Source organism: Mesocricetus auratus, unplaced genomic scaffold (genome assembly GCF_017639785.1).
Source record: "Mesocricetus auratus isolate SY011 unplaced genomic scaffold, BCM_Maur_2.0 Super-Scaffold_15014, whole genome shotgun sequence".
Lineage (NCBI taxonomy): Eukaryota > Metazoa > Chordata > Mammalia > Rodentia > Cricetidae > Mesocricetus > Mesocricetus auratus.
In genome coordinates, this window is record NW_024429186.1 from 60,416,117 (window position 1) to 60,439,520 (window position 23,404).

At 39.1% G+C, this 23,404-nt stretch overlaps 1 protein-coding gene across 12 annotated transcripts in view; it reads left to right on the forward strand.

The window, feature by feature from the left end:
* Positions 1-23,404, forward strand: part of Ralgapa1 (Ral GTPase activating protein catalytic subunit alpha 1) — a 202,448-nt gene that overhangs the window by 119,238 nt on the left and 59,806 nt on the right. For all 12 annotated transcript variants that reach the window (XR_005876329.1, XM_040743064.1, XM_040743065.1 and 9 more), the window contains 4 exons: positions 3,440-3,574; positions 3,962-4,145; positions 16,680-17,541; positions 21,810-21,881. Coding sequence is in view for 11 of the 12 variants with exons in the window: in XM_040743064.1 (XP_040598998.1) it covers positions 3,440-3,574; positions 3,962-4,145; positions 16,680-17,541; positions 21,810-21,881 (1,253 nt within the window). In the remaining variant the exon portion in view is untranslated. The remainder of the gene's footprint in view (positions 1-3,439; positions 3,575-3,961; positions 4,146-16,679; positions 17,542-21,809; positions 21,882-23,404) is intronic.

Consider the following 23,404-nt stretch of genomic DNA (forward strand, 5'->3'; position numbering starts at 1 on the left):
TTATGATGCTGAGGATGGAACTTAGAGCCTCCTGCATAGTATGCAAGCACACAGAGGCCATAATTTCAGATTGTAGGGAAGTTTCTAGAATAGAAGGAGGAGTCTTTGTTAAATATTTCACTTTATTCCTCCCTTTAGTCCATGCTGGCTTTATCTCTCTTCTGTGTTGTATATGCATTCAACATACTCCAGTGGGTGCATACAAACGTCATTACGTTCTTCCTAAAAGCAAGTAGTTCTTTAATACCTCAGTACAGCTATCAACCTCTAGTGATAACATTGATTTATTAATTGTAGTGTAATCTATAAATCTTACTTAGATTTCACTAGCTAGCTCAGTAATGTCCTCTATAACAAAAGAAAAGCCCAAACCTTGGGTTCTGTTTGTAAGTACACTGTTACATCTTAAATTGTTTTATGGACTGGTTTTTCAACAATTGTAAGTTTACTAGAACATTTATTTTGTTCTGATAGATGGCATGTGGTGACACAGCTCTTCCAACAAGGCTACACCTTTAGTCTTTCCCAAACAGTTCCACTCTCTGGAGACAGAGATCCATATGAGCCTTTGGAGGCTATTCTCATTCAAATCACCATAGATACTTTCTATCTTATGATCATAGGGAAGGTTTGGTTTTGTGAGGGTCCATTGGTTAGAAGAGCATTAAACTTTGATTTGGAGAATTTATCTTTAATGATGAACAGATCCTAGTTGCTGCCTGATTGCCACTTTTATGGCACCATTTATTATTTAGCATTAATTATGATTTTTAAATCTAATAGAAAAGATAATTCTGTGTTAGGGTAAAAGTATTATGTTTATGGTATCTGTTATCTTAAAAGTTACTATAAGATTTTATTTAATAAAATGAGTAAATGCTTTCTGGCAGGATACTTGGTGAAGTATTACAAATTAGAAAAGGAAAATGAAGGGAGCTAGGGAGATGACTCAAACTGTAAAATGCAAGTATAAAGACCCCAGTTCATCACCACATAAAGAGCCAGGTGTAAGGGCACATGCCAGTGCTGGGGAAGCAGAAACAGGAGGTACCTAGTGTTTGCTATCTAGGTAGTCTAGCTGAATTGGTGCAGTGAGAGATTGGTTCTGTCTCAGATAAAAAGATGGAGAGCAGTTGAGAAAGACACCAAACATGATTCTGGCCTACACACACACACACACACACACACACACACACACACACACACACACACACGAAAGTTGGGGATGTGAGATAGCTCAGTGTGTAAAGGTGCTTGTTACCAAGGCTAATGACCTAAGCCTAATTCCTGCAATCTGCGTGGGAGAAGGAGAAAACTGACTACTACAAGTTGTCCTCTGACCTTTACAAGCTTCATAGCATTCACACTCCCACATACACACAAAAAAATAGCAAATAAATAGAAAACAAAAAGGAAAACAGGCATGATTTTAATATATGAACTAAAACCCTATGTTCTATCTTTGTATAGTTACTTGAATGCAATTATGTTTTCCTTTTTCTTTTATGTCTAATGCTTAGGGTACCAAGCTCAGGATGCTCTGTCCCCTGCTGTAATCTCAATCTCAATGTATATTACTGCTGTAATTAACTAATTGTGTATCAGGATCAGTGTTCATAGTTGAATTTAGGATTTATAGCTCCCACAGTAAATTCTAGAAACCCAAGAATAACAAAGTGATTTATTGATTATTAATAATCCCTAATTGGAGATCTAGAGATAATGTAACTTGCTTGCTCAGCATTGACAAAGCCTGGCTTCAATCCCCAGCACACATAAACCTGATAACTTAGCACAGGTTTGTAGTCTCAGCACTTAGGAAGTGAAAGCAGAAAGAGGTTGTTCAAGGTCATCCATGGCTGATGAATTGGGTATTTTTCTTCGGTCTGTAATAAAAATTTGATAATGAAACTTAAGGGAAGAAGGTGAGACAGCTGGTCACACTGCACACATAGTCAGGGAGCAGAGAGCCATGATGAGTACGAACACCCTGCTTTCTTTCAGTTTTGTTTTTATTTATTAGTACAGTGCACGTAAAGATGCTACCCACATAAGGTCCCATCCATCCCTCTCATCTCCCCAGCTTTCCTGGGTGTGTATATTTGTAGGTTTGTGTACATGTATATGGAAAACACAGGTCTATGTTTGGTGTCTTCCTCAGTTGTTCTCCACCTTATCATTTTAAGACAAAATCTCTCACTCCAATTTAGAAACTCACAGACATACAGCAATTGTCTCCTATGTAATTTTAGATCCCATCAAGCTGATAGTCAATATTAGCTAACATAGCTGCTGCATCTTTGGCTACATGAGACCCTTTCTCAAAAGGGGGTGGGTAGGGGAAATCCTTCTCTTACAACATTACATTGATTATCTTTTTTTTTCAAGTTGAAGGGCACTTTATGACCCCCTACCTTTGTATCTAGTCACTTACATGCTACCATTTACATGTACTATATTCTTTCTTTTTTTCCCCTCAATATATATTTTTATTTAAATTAGAAACATGCTTACTTCACATGTCGATCCCAGCTCCCTCTCGCACCCCTCCTCCCTTAACCCTCTACCAACTCCCCCAAACCCCCACTGAATCCCCACACTATTCCCCAGGAAGGGTGAGGCCCTCCATGGGGGAATCTCCAGAGTCTGTCACTTCATCTGGGGCAGGGCCTAGGCCCTTCCCCATGTGTCCAGGCTGAGAGAGCATCCCTCCATGTGGAGTGGGCTCCCAAAGTTCATTCATACACCATGGTAAACACTGACCTACTACCCAAGGCCCTAGAGATTGCCGAGGCCTCCTCACTGACACCACATTCAGGGGGGTCTGGATCAGTCCCCTGCTGGCCTCTCAGTCATTAGTCTGGGGTCCACGATTCCCCCTTGTCAGGTCCACTGTCTCTGTGGGTTTCACCAGCACGGTCTTGAGCCCTTTGCTCATCACTCCTCCCTCTCTGTCACTGGGTTCCAGGAGTTCAGTGTTTAGCTGTGGGAGTTTGCCTTTGCTTCCATCAGCCACTGGATGAAGGTTCTAGGATGGCACATAAGGTAGTCACCAGTCATTATCAGGGAGGGACAATTAAGGTAGTCTTTCCACTATTGCTTAGTTTGCCAATTGGTGTCATCCTTGTAGACCTCTGGAAATCCCACTAGTGTTAGCTGTCTCCTCAAACCTATAATGACTCCCTCTATTATAGTATCTCTCATCCTGGTCTCCTCATTTTTCCCCTGACTCAACCTTACTGTTCCCCCATATCTTTCTCTCCTCTCCTCTTCTGCCTGTCTCTTTTTCCTGGTTCCCTCTCCCCTCCCCCCATGCTCCCAATCTGCTCATGAGATCTTGGTTCATTCCCCTTCTCTAGGGTATCTTGCATATCTCTCTTAGGAACCTCCCTGTTTCCCAGACTCACTGGCAATGGGAATCTTTTTATTGTTTCTACAGCTGGTTGTATCATTACTTCTTTGCCTTCTGGACTGGATCATGGCCTTACCTTTAAAGACATTACTCCAACCAGTCCATGCTACAGGAGCAGAAAATGATAAAACAGAAAAATCTGTCCTCAACTGCATTTATAAGGTAAATCTTCTTGCTTGCTTTATTATTTATTTAATAACCAAATGTTTTTAAAACTTCAGAAATAACATTCAGGATTTGATAACATTTCTAAGTATAACATTTTCATTGTTTAAAACTAGATGTTTTCTAAAATACATAGACTTTGCTTATAGATCCTAGAAGTAATTTATAAGTACTTGTTACTAGACAGTCTTACTCCATCACAGAAGTTTGAGAGGAGTTAGATTTTGTTGAATATGAGAAGCACTGGTGAGATTTCATGCATCTTTTTAAGAGATATTAAATATTACCTTCATTGAAGATCTAAGGTTTAAAATATTCAAGTTTCTGCCAATCTTTTATATTATTGGTAGCTTTGTTTTATTTTCATATTTTCTTTTCCCTTAGGTATTACATGGGTGTGTATATGGAGCGCAATGCTTTAGCAATCCGAAGTATTTTCCAATAAGCCTCTCTGATTTGGCATCTGTAGATTATGACCCTTTTATGCATTTGGAAAATCTGAAAGAGCCAGAGCCTCTACACTCTCCTGATTCAGAACGATCTTCTAAACTCCAGCCCGTAACAGAAGGTACTATGAGTTTTCCTCAAGATAGTGTTATTGCTTGAGTTCTTACAAGATAAGCTTTGAGACCATGAATGAAAACAGGTTTCTACCTATACCTCACCATTGTATTGATATCATAAGTTTTAAGTTTAAGAAATCACTTCATATGTACAATTACTAACATTATATAAGATTACATTCCCTTTATGCTCTGGTACTTAGGAATATTTTATTGTAGATTTCATAGTATCTTTGAAGTATAATTTGAGAATTATGAAGTCTGACAGACTTGGTAATGACTCTCCGTTGCTGGGAGGCATTTTAGTTCCTCGTTTATAAAATGCAGATAATAATATTAGTTCCAGCATGAATTGTTTTTGAGTACTAACTGAGATTATATATGTAAATCCCTTTGCATAGTCCTTAGTACATAGAGTTCAGCATTAAACATTTTGTTATATTTTTAATTGATTTGTATATGTATATATGCAGAGAGGACAACTTACCAGAGTCAGCCATCCTTCCATCATGTGAAGGAGGTTTTTAAGGATGAAGTGAATTAAATTTCCTTAAAATAAGTGGTAACTCGGTAGAGAGTTGTTTGGTTTCCATGAGTTTATAGGCTTCCTGTTGTTTCTGTTGCTGTTGAAATTCAGTTTTAATCCATGGTTGTCAGATAAGATACAGGGGATTATATCACTTGTTTTCTGTATGTTGATTCTTGCTTTGTGACTGAGTATGTGGTCAGTTTTGAAGAACATTCCATGAGGTGCTAAAAAGAAGGTATATTCTTTGTGTTTGTTCTATGTGAAATGTTCTGTAGATATCAATTAAGTTCATTTGAGTCATAATGTCTGTTAGTTGTATTATTTCTCTGTTTAGTTTCTGTTGGATGATGTGTCCATTGCTGGGAGTTGGGTATTGAAATCTCCTACTATTGTTGTGTGGGTTTCTATGTGTGATTTAAACTTTAGTAATGTTTCTTTTGCAAATATGGGAGCCCTTACATTTGAAGCATAAATGTTCAGAATTGACACATCATCTTGGTAGGTTTTTTTTTCCTTTGATGAGTATGAGATGCCCTTCTCCATCTCTTTTAGTTAAATTTGGTTGGAAGTCTATTTTGTTAGATATTATGATAGCTACAGCAGCTTGCTTCTTAGGTCCATTTGATTGTAAAATATCTTCCCAACCTTTTACTCTGAGGTAATTGCTATCTTTGATATTGAGGTGTGTTTCTTGTGTGCAGTAGAATGATTGATCCTGTTTTCATATCCATTCTATTAGCCTGTATCTTTTTATTGAAGAAATGAGTCCATTGATACTGAGGGCTATTGACGTGAGGTGAATTTACTTAAAATAAGTAAGTAGCATATTGTTTCAAGAATAAAGTCCCTGAAGGAATATACTGGAACTCATTAATCCAAAAATTTGCCCTTCATTTGGGACTAGAAAGGAAGGAAAAGGAAAGTGAATTAAAGGAATTGGTAAGAATCAGGAAGACCCAGTAAAAATAAACTGTAAAATGGTTGTACTGATCGTCAATTAGTAAGCCGAGCCTAACAAATTCAAAGGAACTGTAAATATTTGAATATTGGTTTACAGTTTACATCTGGAACCCAAGTTTGGTAAAGAATTGCTGTCAGAAGTCACTAACAGCTAGGGAGAAAATAGAGTGTTCTCAAGAGGTAGAAAGTAGTTGTGGATGGATATAAGAAGGTAGAGCAGTGGTTCTCAGTTTAGCCTACAGTAGAATATAGATATTCTCATTCCATTGATAGAAGAAAGATTGCTGGGGTTTCCAAGGCTCTTCATGTGAGCAATCTGCAGCTGTGGTTGAGAACCTCTGGAAGTTTGTGTACATACTGCAGCTCATACAGTGGTATTTTAGGGAGTAGAATTTCTTCAAGTAACTTTTATAAAGAAGCCCAATTTGTAAAACTTTTTAAATAAAGCTTCAGTAGAGTGGAACCTAGAGATCTAGTCACCATTCTAGGGGCTTCTCCAAGGGCTCCTCAAAACAAAGTTGAATGGGGACTGGAGAGATGGTTCAGGGATTAAGAGCACTTGACTGCTCTTCCAGAGGTCCTGAGTTCAATTCCCAGCAACCACACGGTGGCTCACAACCATCTGTAATGGGATTAGTTTCCTTCTTTTGGTGTGCATGAAGACAGAGCATTCGTGTACATAAAATACATGAATAAGTAAGTATTTTTTAAAAACATAATTGAACTAGGAGGTTGTAGTTAAAGAGTAGACAATGAAGGAAGAGTTTGGTTTTTCCACAAATTATTAAAAGAGTTAAGACTTGACCCTAATATGTTATTGATAACATATGTAGAAGTTATGAAATTAAAAGTCAGGAAATTGATCAGCTCCAGCTTTAAGTTGAATATAATTGAATGTAAGTTGCTAATAATTTGTGTAGAGAGCAAGTATATAAAATAATAGGAACATAAAAATTTAATTATTACTTAGCTATGAAAAACACTCTGGGTAGTGTATCATTTTAAAACAGTATATTGTTAAATAGAATAATAAACAAGGTTTAGTTATATATATAAAAAAAGGTTTTTTATCACTTTTAAAAATATGTAGAGTGGGGGCTGGAGAGATGGCTCAGAGGTTAAGAGCACTGACTGCTCTTTCAGAGGACCTGAGTTCAATTTCCAGCAACCACATGGTAGCTCATGACTATCTGTAATAATATCTGGTGTCCTTTTCTGGTGTGCAGACATACATGGAAGCAGAATGTTGTATATATAATAAATTAATCACTTAAAATGTAGAGTGTGTGTGCACATGGTTGATGTGTTTGGTGTCAGAAGACAACTTGTTGCTTTCCCTGTGTGAGTTCTCAGGATGGAACTCAAGTCATCAGGTTTGTCTGCTGAACCACCCCCTAAAAACATATTCATGTATTTTACATACAATTTACTATAGAGTACAGCAAGTAGAGTAAAGGATATTTAAAGGGTGAGCTTAATACTAATACCAAATGCTCCTGTTCTCTGTGTCAAGTGGTTCCCTTTGTTCTTCCTCAAAGATAATGAGGTTTACATAAATTCAGGATTGTTTAGGAACAGCATGATGTGTGAACAGATGATATTACTTTACTCTGGTCTGTGGACTCTAGACTACATGCTGTGGAGTTTGCTTGTGTTTGGGGGTGTTGTTTGGTTGGGGTTTTGTTGAGGCTTTTTTCCTAAGGCTAAAAATGACTGATCATTGTATCCTTGTCTAAGACATGCCTCATTGTCTTCAAGTACTTTTTTGGCCAATGAATTCTAAACATAGAGTACCCATAATGACCCCAGTATTGGATTGAAAAGTGATTTGAAAACTATTGGCAGGGGTGGCTATAATTATTAAATTTACTGCAGAACAAGGGGAGGTAGTGAAGTTGGCTTTTTTGTCAAATGGCAGTAGTTTTATTAGAAAAAAAAAAGTCATCATTTTCAGGGCCAGAGTGAAAGGAGGCTCCAAAGATCCATTCTTTCCTAATTATAGTTTCACCTATACATATTATGCAAAGCTAATATTTAAAGCATTTGCCAAAATTAACTTCCTCTGCATGTCTTTTATAGCACAGTGAATTGCAGCAGCTTTTTATGGCTTGCTGCTTTTGTATGCCATAATAATCTGTAATTATGGGTTTGCTGCAAATGATGTAGGCTTGTTTAATGTGACTATCTGAACAGATAACCCTAACTAGCTTGGGTTTATTTAATGAATGTAGGTATACAATGCCTTAGAAGCATTGGTATCTCCATTTTGTATTTTCTACCAGACTGGTTATCTTAGAATTTCATTTTAGATTTAAAATTAGAGGATTTTATATCTTCTTTCTATCTTAGCAGGTAAGTATGAGAGAGAGATGTTTTCCTTAGTTTACTGCTCAAAAATCTAAATAAATCTAATCACCCAAGTAACAACTTAAAAGATGTTTATCTTTTCATATAGATGCATATATCCTGAATTTAGAAAGCAACTTAGGAGAAAAATTTTTTTGCTCATACTTAAATTTAAATTTTATCCTTTAACTATTTTCAATGTTAATAATTATAGTAGATTATACTAGTTTTATGACTTGCTGTTTTGTTTCCTTTTTATTTAAAAAATTTTTATATTTAAATTTAAATTAGAAACAAGGTTGCTTCACATGTCAATCCCAGCTCCCTCTCCCTTTCCCTCCCCTTCTCCCACGCCCTCCCACCAACTCCCCCATACCCACTTGTTTAACCAGGGAGGGTGAGGCCCTCCATGGGTGTGGGTGTCCATAGTCTGTCATTTCATCCAGGGCAGGGCTTAGGCCCTCCCCCAAGAGTCCAGGTTGAGAGAGCATCTCTCATTGTTGAATAGGCACCCAAAGTCCATTTTTGTGCCAGGGATAAATACTGATCTACTACCCAAGGCGCCATAGATTGCCTAGGCCTCATCACTGATGCCCACATTCAGGGGGTCTTGACCAGTCCCATGCTGGATTCCCAGCCATCAGTCTGGGATTCAAGAGCTACCCCTTGTCAGGTCAGCTGTTTCTGGGGGTTAAACCAGCCCAGTCTTCACCCCTTTGCTCAGCAGTCCTCCCTCTCTGTCACTGGGTTCCTTGAGTTCAACTCAGTGTTTAGTTATGGGAGTCTGCTTCTGCTTCCATCAGTCATTGGATGAAGGTTCTGTTTCCCAGACTCTCTGGCCATGGGATTGTAGGCTGGCACTCCCCAGATCTATGTCTAAAATCCATATATGAGAGAATAGATGCCATGTTTCTCTTTTTTTGACTGCGTTACCTCACTCAGGGTGGTTTCTTCTAGTGCTATCCATTTGCCTGCAAATTTCAGGATTCTATTGTTTTTTCTGCTGAGTAGTACTCCATTGTGTAAATGTACCACATTTTCTCTATCCACTCTTCAGTTGAGGGGCATCTAGGTTGCTTCCAAGTTCTGGCTATTACAAATAATGCTGCTATGAACATAGTGGAACAGATGTCCTTGTTGTATGAATGTGCATCTTTTGGATATATGCCTAAGAATGAAATTGCTGGGTCTTGTGGTTGGATGATTCCCATTTTCCTGAGGAATCTCCATACTTGTTTCCAAAGTGGCTGTACAAGTTGGCACTCCCACCAGCAGTGGAGGAGTGTTCCCCTCTCTCCACATTCTCTCCAGCATAAACTGTCATTGGAGTTTTTGATTTTAGTCATTCTGACAGGAGTGAGATGGTATCTCAGAGTTGTTTTGATTAGCATTTCCCTGATGGCTAGGGATGTTGAGCACTTTCTCAAGTGCCTGTCAGCCATTTTAGACTCCTCTATTGAGAATTCTCTATTTAGTTCTGTAGGCCACTTTTTAATTAGATCCTTTGGTGTTTTGGAGACTTGCTTCTTGAGTTCTTTGTAAATTTTGGAGATCAGCCCTCTGTCAGATGTGGGGTTAGTGAATATCTTTTCCCATTCTGTGGGCTACCTTTTTGTCTTGTTGACTGTGTCCTTTGCCTTATAGAAGCTTCTTAGTTTCTGGAGGTTATATGTATTAATTGTCGATCTCAGTGTCTGTGCTACTGGTGTTATGTTCAAGAAACAGTCTCCTGTACAATTCGGTCAAGGTTACCACCGACTTTTTCTTCTAAGAGGTTCAATGTGGCTGGATTTATGTTGAGGTCTTTGATCTGTTTGGACTTACGTTTTGTGCATGGCGATAGACATGGACCTATCTGCATTCTTCTACATGCCTGCATCCCGTTATGCCAGCACCATTTGTTGAAGATGCTTCCTTTTTTCCATTGTATATTTTTAGCTTCTTTGTCGAATATCAGATGTTCATACATGTATGGGTTATGATTCAGGGTGTTCAATTCTATTCCATTGGTCTACCTGTCTATTTTTGTGCCAATCCCAAGCTATTTTCAGGACTACAGCTCTATAATAGAGCTTGAAGTCAGGGATAGTGATGCCTCCAGATGTTGCTTTGTTGAATAACGTTGTTTTGGCTATCCTGTGTCTTTTGTTTTTCCATACAAAGTTGATTATTGTTTTTCAAGGTCTGTGAAGAATTGTACTGGTATTTTAATGGGGATTGCATTGAATCTGTAGATTGCTTTTGGCAGGATTGCCATTTTTACTACATTGATCCTTTGTATCCAAGAGCATGGGAGATCTTTCCATTTTCTAATGCCTTCTTTAATTTCTTTCTTTAAAGACTCAAAGTTCTTGCGATACAGGTCTTTCACTTGTTTGGTTAGTGTTACCCCAAGGTATTTTATGTTGTTTGTGGCAATTGTAAAGGCCAATGTTTCTCTGATTTCTTTCTCAGCCCTTTTATCGTCTACATATAGTAGGGCTACTGATTTTCTTGAGTTGATCTTGTATCCTGCCACTTTGCTGAAAGTTTTATCAGCTGTAGGAGTTCCTTGGTAGAGCTTTTGGATCACTTAGGTAAACTGTCATATCATCTGCAGATAGTGAAAGTTTGGCCTCTTCCTTTCCAACTTTATCCCCTTGATCTCCTTTTGTTGTCGTATTGCTCTAGCTAGAACTTCAAGCACAATATTGAAAAGGTATGGAGAGAGTGGACAGCCTTGTCTTGTTTCTGATTTTAGTAGAATCGCGTTGAGTTCCTGTCCATTTAGTTTGATGTTGGCTGTTGGTTTGCTCTTTATAGCTTTTATTATGTTTAGGTATGTTCCTGTTATCCCGGATCTCTCCAAGACCTTTATCATGAAAGGGGTGTTGGATTTTGTCACAGGCTTTTTCAGCATCTAGTAAGATAATCATGTGGCTTTTGTTTCTCAGCTTGTTTATATGGTGGATTACATTGATGGATTTTCGTATGTTGAACATCCCTGCATCCGTGGGATGAAGCCTACTTGATCGTGATGAATGATTGCTTTGATGTGTTCTTGGATCCGATTTGCCAGTATTTTATTGAGTATTTTTGCATCAATGTTCGTGAGGGATATTGGTCTGAAGTTCTCTTTCTTAGTTGTGTCTTTGTATGGCTTGAGTTATTGAAGCCTTGTAGAAAGAGTTTGGCAAAGACCCTTCTGCTTCTATTGCGTGGAATACTTTGAGAAGAATTTGTATAAGCTGTTCTTTGAATTTCTGGTAGAATTCTGCACTGAGGCCATCTGGACCTTGGGTTTTTTTTGGTTGGGAGACTTTTGATGACTGCTTCTATTTCCATAGGGGTTATAGGTCTATTTAAATTGCTTATCTGTTCTTGATTTAATTTTGGAAAGTGATATCTATCCAGAAAATTGTCCATTTCCTTTATGTTTTCAAATTTTGTGGAGTACAGGTTTTCAAAGTATGGCCTGATGATTCTCTGGATTTCCTCAGTGTCCATTGTTATGTCCCCCTTTTTGTTTCTGATTTTGTTAATTTGTATGTTCATACTCTGCCGTTTGGTAAGTTTGGATAAAGGTTTGTCTATCTTGATTTTCTCAAAGAACCAACTCATCGTTACATTGATTCCTTGTATTGTTTTCCTAGTTTCTACTTTATTGATTTCAGCCCTCAGTTTGATTATTTCCTGGTGTCTACTCCTCCTGGGTGAGTTTGCTTCTTTGTGTTCTAGAGCTTTCAGCTGTGCTGTTAATTCTCTAGTGTAACTATTCTCCAGTCTTCATGTGGGCACTTATTGCTATGAACTTCCCTCGTAGCACTGCTTTCAAAATGTTCCATAGGTTTGGGTATGGTGTGTGTGTGTGTGTGTGTGTGTGTGTGTGTGTGTGTGTGTGTGTGTGTGTGAATTCTAGGAAGTCTTTAGTTTCTTTTTGTATTTCTTCTTTGACCGAGGAATGGTGCAATTGTGCATTATTCAACACCCATCAGTTTGTAGTGTTTCTGCAATTTGTTTTGTTGTTGAATTCTAATTTTAACTCATGGTGTTCTGGTAAGGTACATGGAGTTATTCCAATTTTTTTGTACCTGTTGAGGTTTGATATGTTGCCAAGTATGTGTTCGATTTTTCAGAAGGTTCCATGTGGTGCTGAGAAGAAGGTATATTCTTTTTTATTTGGATGGAATGTTCTATAGATGTCTGTTAATCCCAATTGGGTCATAACTTCTATTAGTCCCTTTGCTTCTTTGTTAAGTTTCTGTCTGGTATTCCTGTCTAGTGGTGAGAGTTGGGTGTTGAAGTCTCCCACTATAAGTGTATGGGGCTTTATATGTGATTTAAAGTTAGTAATGTTTCTTTTACGAATGTGGATGCCTTTGTGTTTGGGGCATAGATGTTCAGAATTGAAACTTCGTCTTGGTGGATTTCTCCTGTGATGAGTATGTAATGACCTCCTTTTCTCTTTTGATTGATTTTATTTTAAAGTCTAATATGTTAGATATTAGGATTTCTCCCCTCTTCTCACTTGTTTCTTGGGTTGATTGGAAAATATTTTCCCAACCTTTAACTCTGAGGTAATGTCTGTCTTTTGAGGCTGAGGTGTGTTTCTTGTATGCAGCAGAAGGATGGGTTCTGTCTTCGAATCCATTCTGTTAGCCTGTGTATTTTTATGGGCCAGTTAAGACTATTAATATTGAGGGATATTAGTGACTATTGATTGCTCAAATCTTCTTTGATTTGGAATGGTTGGTGGTGATGGAATTATGTGTGGCATTTCACTCCTCTGTTCTTTTGGCTGTTGGTAGAGAGGGATTCTCTAATGCCTATGTTTTTCTGGTTGTAGTTAACTTCCTTGGGTTGGAGTTTTCCTTCCAGAACTTTCTGTAGGGCTGGGTTAGTGGATATGTATTGTTTGAATCTAGTTTTATCATGGAATGTCTTGTTTTCTCCATCTATAGTGATTGAAAGCTTTGCTGGGTATAGTAGTCTGGGCTGGCATCCATGGTCTCTTAGTGTTGGTAGAATATCTATCCAGGACCTTCTGGCTTTCAGAGTTTCCATGGAGAAGTCAGGTGTAATTCTGATAGGTTTGCCTTTATGTGTTACTTGACCTTTTTCCTTAGCTTCTCTTAATATTCTTTCTTTATTCTGTATATTTGAGGTCTTAATTATTATGTATGGAGGGGATTTTTTGTGGTCCCCTCTATTTCGTGTTCTATAAGCATCTTGTACCTTCATTGGCATGTCTTTCTTAAGGTTGGGAAAGTTTTCTTCTATGACTTTGTTGAGTATGTTTTCTGCCCATTTGAGGTGGTTTTCTTCACCTTCTTCTATACCTGTTATTCTTAGATTTGTTCTTTTCATGGTGCCCGAATATTTTGTGTTAGGGATTTGTTGGACTTAAGATTTTCTTTGGTTGATGAATCAGTTTCTCCTAGTGTATCTTCAACACCTGAGATTCTCGCTTCCATCTCTTGTTATGTTGGTTATGCTTGCATGTGTAGTACCTGACTGTTTGCCCAATTTTTCTATTTCCAGCCTTCCTTCAGATTGTGTGTTTTTTTTTATTGTCTCTATTTCAGTTTTCAGCCCTTGCACTGTTGGAATTGTTTCTTGCAATTTTTGCTTTGTCTTTCGTCCATTTGTTGGGTTTTTTGGTTCATTTTTCTTCCATTTCTTGCATTTTTTGGTTTGCTTTTTCTTCCATTTCTTGAATTTTTTGGTATGTTTTTTTTTCATTTCTTGCTCTTTTTTTGGTTTGCTTTTTCTTCCATTTCTTGCATATTTTGATTTGTTTTTTTTTTCATTTCTTTGAGGGATTTTTCCTATATCCTCTTTGAGGGCCTCTATAATTTTCATGAAGTTGTTTTTAAGGTCATTCTCTTCTCCTTCATTTGCATTGGAATGTTGGAGTCTTGCTGGTGTGGAGTCTCTAGTCATTTTTGTTTTTCTGTTGCTGAGTGTGTTTTTGTATTGTCTCCTTCCCATATCTTCTTCTAGTGGGTACAGAAAGAGCCTATTATTGGCCTGGTGGTTAGGGTACCAGAGTTCCCTTTCAGTGGGTGCAAGCAAGCCCAATACTCTGGTAGTTCTCCATTCCTGGTCCCGTGGGTGGAGACGAAGACTGAGAATCTGGGGTGGGTAGACTCCCGCCGGGAGGGGAAGCTCTGTGGAATTCCCCAGGCACTGGAGCACAGGCCCAGAAACAGACCCCAAATTGCCTGGTCCTGTGGGTAGAGAAGACCAGGAACCTGGGGTGCATAGGCTCCCGCAGGGAGAGGAAGCTCTGTGGCAGTCCCCAGACACTGCCAAGATACAGGGCCCGGTTTATCTGGTCCCCTTGGTGGAAAAGAAGACCAGGAATCTGGTGTGGGAAGGCTCCCACCAGGAGGAGAAGCTCTTTGGCAGTCCCCAGGCACTGGAAGCTAGTTGTTTATTATGTATAGATTAACTTGTTAGGTATACAGTGTTTTGCCTGCATGTATGTCTTCGCACCAGAAGAGGGCACCAGATCTCATTATAGATGGTTGTGAGCCACTCTGGTTGCTAGGAATCAAACTCAGGACCTCTGGAAGAGCAGCCAGTGCTCTTAACCTCTCAGCCATTCTTCCCCCTGATTCTCCTGCCTCAGTCTACCCAAGTACAAGATTAGATACATGCACCTCCTTGTCCAGCTCCACAAACTTTTTTCAACTAAATTCCCATCGTCTCCTCTTCTGGGCAGACAATGTATAAAGTTGACTAATGCCTGGGCTTAGGGGTTTATGTTCTGCAAAATGAGCTGAGCCATTTTGGATACATGTGCAATGCTTATAAATATAATATAAACTATTCAATTTTGATAGCATTTTAAGGGATACATCTTTTAGATGTTTCTCTTTTAGACTTCCTCTTCTGGCATGAGTACTAGTACATCCTTACCAGCGACAGCGCTCCTCCCAATTTTCCTAACACCACTCCAAAACTGACCTTTACATCAGCCCACTTTAGGATTGTAGCAGCAGCTTTGTTTTGATGTCTCAGTATCAAGTTTATTACTCCTGGGTATGGTGACCACACATACTTGCCTTCTAGGAGCTACCTACCCAACCTACCCTTAAGGAAACTCCACCTGGGCCATGGACCCAAATAAATCTCAGAATGTATTTACTTTGACTTTTGTACATCTGCATGTTTCCCTCTGAAAATGATAAAGAACTTGTCTGTGTTCCCACGGCCCAACATTGTAGCAGTTGGTTTTGTCAAGTGATCGTCTAGCTTTTCTCCCTCCCTCTTTCTATGGCTTTTGTCTTACTCTCCTGTCTTAGTTACTTTTCTGTTACTGTGATAAAATGCCATGACCAAGGGTTTATTTGAATTTAATAGTTTCAGGATTGGAGACCATCACTATTATGGCAGGGAACATGGAGGCAGCAGGTGGGCAGGGTGTTGGAGCGACAGCATTTGTAAGCCCATTTCCAGTAACATACTTCCTCTATACCTGCCCCAAAATAGCCTTCAACTGGGGACCAAATATTCCAATGAGGACTTATGAGATCATCTCATTCAAATCATCCCAAGCTCTCTTCCCCTTTCCTCCTTCAGGTCCTAATGAAAGACACCTTGCTTTCCAAGCCTCCCAAACTGCTGTGTTGTCGGGGTTTTCTGATCTTAACTCTTTCATATTCTTACATGACTATGCTTAGCTGGTTTCCTTAATATGAATAGGGGAAAGAAAAAAATGCTTTTCACATACTTCTGAACTAGACCATATTGATCCACAAAATTTACTTTAAAAACTAAATTGCCTAAACAAGTAGGTCCATCATCAACTTTTAATTTTTTTTGTTTATATTTTTTGTAATGCACTGGAAATCAGTCTTAGGTCTGTCTCTTGCTAGGCAAATGTTCTGCAGCTGAAACTTTATCGTCAACCCATATTTTTTAGTTTATTTTTATTACTTTTTAATTATGTGTATACATGTCTCTTAGCTGGTACATGCACCTGAGTATAGTACCCAAGGAAGCAAGAGATAAATTGTGTCACTTTTGGGCCAGAGTCACAAGCAGTTGTGAACCTCCTGATTTGGGTGCTGAGAGCCAACCATGGATCCCCTGGTAGAGCAGCAAGTACTCTTAACTAATGATTCATCTCACCTGCCCCCATAGCTCATATTTGGAGCTTGAGCCTTATAGTTTCCTTGTCATATAAGGGTACACTGTTCACTATTTAAATTCATTCTCATTCTTGAAGTTTAACTCAGATCACTTTTCTCTGCCATACTTTTTTATCATCAGTAGAAGCCAGAATGAAATGAAATTTAAAGATACTGTAGACTATGTCTCTAAATCTGGGATGTCTTCATGAGATAAACATATCAGTTGGATAGATTTCATTGGCTTCTTAATCTTCATGTTTATTGTATTTCAGGGAATTGATTTCTGATACTTGTGATCTTCAAAGGTGATCTTCATCTAAAAGCTTTTGTTTAAATTGTGAATCCATTAGCAACATTTTCAAAAGGGGTTCCTTATAAAATAAATAAAACTACTTCATCAGAAAAGTTTATTATTTCTACTATTCGTATAATAAGGAAGTTAAATTATATGTATTAATGTTTATTCAGATAGTTGATTGTGATGTTAGCAATGTGATAGTCCTCACTTTTCTAATATGTTTTATGATTCCTAGGAAAAGTATTATTCCTACTCATTTGTGGGGTTCCCCCCCTTTTTTTTTCAGTGAAAACTCAGATGCAACAAGGATTGATCTCTATAGCAGCCCGTACTGTTATTACCCATCTGGTGAATCACTTGGGCCATTATCCAATGAGTGGTGGTCCTGCTATGCTGACAAGTCAGGTCTGTGAAAATCATGACAATCATTACAGTGAAAGTACTGAACTTTCTCCTGAGCTCTTTGAAAGTCCAAATATTCAGTTCTTTGTGCTGAACAATACAACTTTGGTGTCTTGTATCCAGATAAGAGCAGAAGAAAGTATTCCTGGAGGAGGGTTAGCAGCTGGCCTTGTGTCAGCCAATTCAAATGTTAGAATCATAGTGCGTGATCTCTCTGGAAAGTACTCATGGGATTCTGCCATACTGTATGGGCCACCTATTGTGAATAGTTTGTCTGAACCTACGTCTTTCATACTTTCAATGTCTCACCAAGAGAAGCCAGAAGAGCCTCCTACATCTAATGAATGCTTAGAAGACGTAACAGTAAAAGATGGACTTTCCCTACAACTTAGAAGATTTAGAGAAACTGTACCAACTTGGTCTACCATAAGGGAGGAGGAAGATGCTCTTGACGAGCTCCTGCAGTATTTAGGCACTACAAGTCCTGAATGTTTACAGAGAACTGGAATCTCCCTCAATGTTCCTGCTCCCCAACCTGTGTGCATTTCTGAAAAACAGGAGAATGATGTCATTAATGCTATCCTTAAGCAATACACAGAAGAAAAAGAGTTTGTGGAGAAGCACTTTAATGACTTAAACATGAAAGCCTCAGAACAAGATGAACCAACCCCTCAGAGGCCTCAGTCAGCATTTTATTACTGCAGACTGCTTCTTAGTATCTTGGGAATGAATTCCTGGGACAAACGGTAAGAAGAGAGGAGTTTGCCTTTTTTCTTTTTTCTTTAACATTAGTCCTTATCTTCTGGTCTCAGTCAATGGCAGGGCACACCTTTAATCCCAACACTCGGGAGACAGAGGCAGGTGGATCTCTGTAAATTTGAGGCCAGCCTGATCTACAAGTTCCAGGACAACCAGGGCTACATAGTGAGACTGTATCTTTTTCTTATTAAATTCTATCTACCATGCTAGAGAGATGGCTCAGCGGCTAAGAGTGTGTAGTAGTCTTTCAGAGGACTCAAGTTCAGTTCCTAGTATCATGGTGAGCACCTCAGAACTGTTACTCCATCGCCATTGAGTCTAATGCCTTCTTCAGGCCTCCTCAGGCATTGTCCTCACCTGCACATACCTACACACAAACACACACATATGCACATAATTAAGAAAAGTCAAAACAGTGGGAGCTGAAGAGTTGGCTCAGTGGTTAGGAGCACTTGTTTTTTGCAAAGGATCCAAATTCTATTCCTAGCCCCCAATTAGTGGCTAGCACTGTCTGTAACTCCAGTTCTAGAGAATCCAGCATCCTCTTCTAACCTCTGCACCAGACATGCATGTGTTATACTTATATACATGCAGGCAAAACACTCATACATATAAAATAAATCTTTTTAAAAATCCTTTAAAAAGAAAATAAAACTGATATGTATACCAATGATTTGTTTTGACCCATAAGCAAATTGTCTGGGTTTGTTTGTTTATTTGGTTGATTTGAGTGTATTTATTTTTAAACTGTTGAGTCATATTAAAATCCAGGGGAATAAAAAGATAACTTAATCCAGTACATTCTTAACAGTTCCAGAGTAATTACTGAAAGTATGTAACTTAGAAATTATAGTCATATAGTTGAAAAAGTCAATTTTTAATTTATTTTTTAAATTTCATTTAAATTAGAAACAAGTTTGCTTCACATGTCAATCCCAGCTCCCTCTCCCTTCCCTCCGCTCTCACCCCCCTTCAGCTCTCCCCCAACTACTTCCCTAATCCCCACTCCACTCTCCAAGGAGGGTAAGGCCCTTGTTGGGGGATCTTGAAAGTCTGTTATATGATCTGGGGCAGTGCCTAGGTCCTCCCCTATGTGTGCAGGCGGAGACAGCATCCCTCCATGTGGAATGGGCTCCCAAAGTCCATCTGGATGACAGGGATAAATGCTGATTTATTGCCTGACACCGCAAAGGATGCTGAGGCCTCCTCACTGACACCCACGTTCAGGGGGTCTGGATCAGTCCCATGCTGGCCTCTCAGCTCTCAGTCTGGGGCCTATGAGCTCCCCCTTGTTCAGGTCAGCTGATTCTGTGGGTTTCACCTGCCAAGTTATAACCCCTTTACTCATCATTCCTCCCTCTCTGCAACTGGTTTCCAGGAGTTCAGTTCAGTGTTTAGCTGTGGTTGTCTGCCTCTGCTTCTTTCAGCCACTGGATGAAGGCTCTAGGATGGCACACAAGGAAATTGTCAATCATGTTTCAGGGAAGAGCATTTAAGGCAGCCTCTCCTCTATTGGTTAGATTGCCAGTTGGTGTCATCCTTGCAGGCCTCTGGATATCTCACTAGTGCCATGTCTCTTCAAACCTATACTGGCTCCTTCTGTTATGGTATCTCTCATCCTTCTCTCCTCTATTCTTCCCCCTACTCAACTTTCCTGCTCCCCCATGTCCTCCACTCTCCTGCTCTTCACCTCCTCTCTTTCTCCCAACTTCCTCACCCCTCCCCTTGTGCTCCCAATCCCCTCAGAAGATTCTGTCCTGTTCCCCTTCTCTGGGTTACCGTGCATATCTCTCTTAAGTTCCTCCCTGTCTCCCAGACTTTCTGGCTGGGGAATGTAGGCTGGCACTCCCCTGTTTCAGGCCTAAAATCCATATATGAGTGAGTGCATACCATGCTTGTCTTTTTGTGACTGGGTTACCTCACTCAGGATGGTTTCTTCTAGGATTCCATTGTTTTTTTTCGCCGAGTAGTACTCCAATGTGCAAATATATCATATTTTCTCTATCCACTCTTCAATTGATGGGCATCTAGGTTGCTTCCAAGTTCTGGCTATTACAAATAATGCTGCTATGAACATAGTGGAACAGACGTCCTTGTTGTATGAATGTGCATCTTTTGAGTATATGCCTAAGAGTGGAATTGCTGGGTCTTGTGGTAGACTGATTACCCATTTTCCTGAAGAATCTCCATACTGATTTCCAAAGTGGCTGTACAAGTTGGCACTCCCACCAGCAGTAGAGGAGTGTTCCCCTCTCTCCACATCCTCTCCAGCATAAACTCTCATTGGAGTTTTTGATTTTAGCCATTCTGACAGGAGTGAGATGGTATCTCAGAGTTGTTTTGATTTGTATTTCCCTAATGGCTAAGGATGTTGAGCACTTTCTCAAGTGTCTCTCAGCCATTTTAAACTTCTCTATTGAGAATTCTCTATTTAGTTCTGTAGCCCACTTTTTAATTGGATCCTTTGGTGTTTTGGAGACTTGCTTCTTGAGTTCTTTGTAAATTTTGGAGATCAGCCCTCTGTCAGATGTGGGGTTAGTGAATATCTTTCCCCATTCTGTGGGCTGCCTTTTTGTCTTGCTGACTGTGTTCTTTGCCTTACAGAAGCTTCTTAGTTTCAGGAGGTTATATGTATTAATTGTCGATCTCAGTGTCTGTGCTACTGGTGTTATGTTCAGGAAGCAGTCTCCTGTACCAATTCATTCAAGGGTACTACCTCTTCTCGAGTTTCAGTGTGGCTGGATGTATGTTGATGTTTTTGATCTGTTTGGACTTAAGTTTTGTGCATGGTGATAGACATGAGTCTATCTGAAGTCTTCTACATGCCAGCATCCAGTTATGTCAGCTCCATTTGTTGAAGATGCTATCTTTTTTCCAATGTATAAAAGTCAAATTTTTAAACCTTTATTTAAGCCTATCAGTTTTTAGCCCAATACCAATATTTCGGTTTCAAATTTTAATTCATGAAGTAACTCAGTTCAAGATCAAATCAAGAAAAGAATAGATTTTTTTCTCCTCCTATTTTGTTTTCCTATAAATGTTATAAAATCTTAACAAAAACTTAAAATAGAGTACAGGGCATGTTGGCACACCTTTGTTATTTCAGCATTTTGAAGATATGTGGGTAAGGCCAGCCTGGGCTATAAGAGACCGTGTCTCCAAAATCAAAACAAAATAACCTTATAATAGGGCTAGAGGTGTAGTAACGTAATAGGGTGCAGTTAGCACTTGCAAGGCCTTATGTTTAATCTCTAGTACAGAAAACGCCAAAAATAAATAAATAAATAAATAAATAAATAAATAAATAAAACCCTCCATTTGTTAAACAGTATTCTTGCTTAAGCCATTTTACATTACTTTTTCATTTCTGAGGTATGAGGGTACACACATGCCATGCCATATACGTGGAAGTCAAATGACTGATGAGAGTTATTTCTGTCTTCCCACCATGTAAGTTCCAGGGATTATATTCAGATTCAGGCTTAATAAGAATCACTATTACCTGCTGAGTCACCTCTACAATCCCTTAAACCATTTCATATAAGAGCATAGTTCGTCTTATATTGTAACTGACTACAGTCATGTAGTTATTATAAGAAATGCACTCTAGTTTCTTGCTATGGAATGAGCTATATGTTGTCTCCTAAGAAAAGTTAAAAACGGAAAGCTGCTTTTCATGACAGTAAATACTAACTTTATTTACATATTTAGTACACCTAAAGTAAAAATTCTGTGTTTATTCATATTTTTAAAAACACACATATATATGCAATAATAGGAATGAGGGGATTTGTGTGTGTGTGTGTGTGTGTGTGTGTGTGTGTGTGTGTGTGTGTGTGTATAAAGTAAGCCTGGTATGTGTAAGCCTCTGATTTAATTATTTTGCACCATATATACAGCACACACACAAACAAGCAAAAAAATTTTAATAGCTGTAATATAAAATAACGGGGAAAAGCAAATTCTTACAAGTCCTTGTATCCATCTTTCTGGTTGTAAATTTGGGGTGCTTGCAACATCTACAAGAGAATTTTAACTGGCCTTGATAGGTAGGTACATCATTGAATGAATGAGGCCTGGGAGAAATAATGACATATATTCTTTATATTTTTTTAGGGTCTTTTCTCCTTTGTGTTAGAAGTATGGAAAGGCAAGAAAAGTGTAAAAAGTTGCATGAGTAGAATGGGAAGTATTTCCGGACTGTCTTGTCCTTCCCTACAAAGGTGATGAAATGTTTATAAATCTCTCTATTTAGGAGGAGCTTTCATCTCCTGAAGAAAAATGAAAAGCTGCTTCGAGAACTTAGGAACTTGGATTCGAGACAATGGTGAGTTGTTGAGAAACTTTCATATTTACAGCTGGAGACTATCAGCTATCTCTGTTGACAGTAATAATGTAAATAGCAATGTAAACTAATACTGTACTGTTGAGTTACAGCTTTTGAATGGAAACTATGCCATTGTGCCTTAGATAAATTAATTTTAAGAAAAATTTAGAACTGCATTAAGCTGTTTGATATGTTTGAATAACTTACATTCTTTGTGTGCATTTCACATTCCTCTTGAGTTGGAGAGAACTAATTGAATGTGTAAAATATCCTTTGACTCCTGTGCCATACTTAATCTTAGCTCACTCCCTGTTCTGGTGCTTAAGATGGATTGGAAACCTGGTTTGAAGCAAGCCGCGTGCTGTAACATCACTGTTGTCCAGAATTCAAAGTGAAATGAGCGGATGCACTATCGCTACATGAACAGCTCCACGTTTCTCAAAGCCCTATGCAGAGCCAGTTTTTTTCACTTTCAGTTCCAGAAAAGTTACCCTTTTATTCATACACTAGTCTCCTTTACATCTCTTCTGCGAGTGTATGATCCTCCTCAAAAAGGAATCTCTTTGTTTTATATTTCTTTGTGTTCACACATGTGCTTGACACACTTGAGAGGAGGGAACTTCAATTAAGGAATTGCCTCCCTGGGATTGGCCTGTGCATGTCTGTGGGCCATTTTCTTGGTTGCTAACTGATGTATGGAGCCCAGCCCATTGTGGACAGTAACATCCTTCGGCAAGGGGGTCTAGGTTGTATAACAAAGGTATCTGGCCATGAACCTGGGAGCAAGTCAGTAAGCATGGTTCCACTGTGGTCTGTTTCAATAGCTGCCTTGTTTTTGTCTTGGCTTACCTGAATGGTGGACTGTAACCTGTAGGATGAAATAAACCCTTTGCTCCCAGTGTTGCTTTTGGTCAGACTCTTACCACAGCAATAGAGAAAGCAAACTAGTACAACTTTTAAGCTACAGTCCTCACTCCTTTCATGCTGTTTTCTACCAAATGTATGGGAAATGTCACCATTGACTCACTTCCTGTATTTCCTAACTGGTTTTTGTTGAGGGGCTTTTGACTTTCTTCAGCATGATCTTTTTTATTTTTTATTTTTTTGCATTTGTCTGTTTGCTGTGTGTGTGTTTGTGTGGGGTATGTTATTTATATGTTAAGTGTAAGTGTTTCGGGATGGGTCAGGACAGGATGGAACAGAAGTGGGTCAGGTATTCTGGCACTCGGGAGTCACAGAATACTGAGTGTTACACAGCTCAGGTGGAAAGGTATCCTGGAGCTCGGGAGCCAAGGACCACCACAGGTTGCAGTAAGCTTGGCAGCTTACAGCCTTGCCTCAGAGTAAGGCTTCTCCGGTGTTATCAGCTCCGCTCCGGCAGGACAGGGTCTTCCAGCTGGGGATGTTCGCCTAGTGTAGCAGTTTTGCTAGGCAGGAGGTTTCTCGAGCGAAGTTGCTACAGTTCAGCTCCGCTCCTGGAGAGCGGGGAGCCGGGAGCAGAGTGTAACAACTCTGCTCTGCCA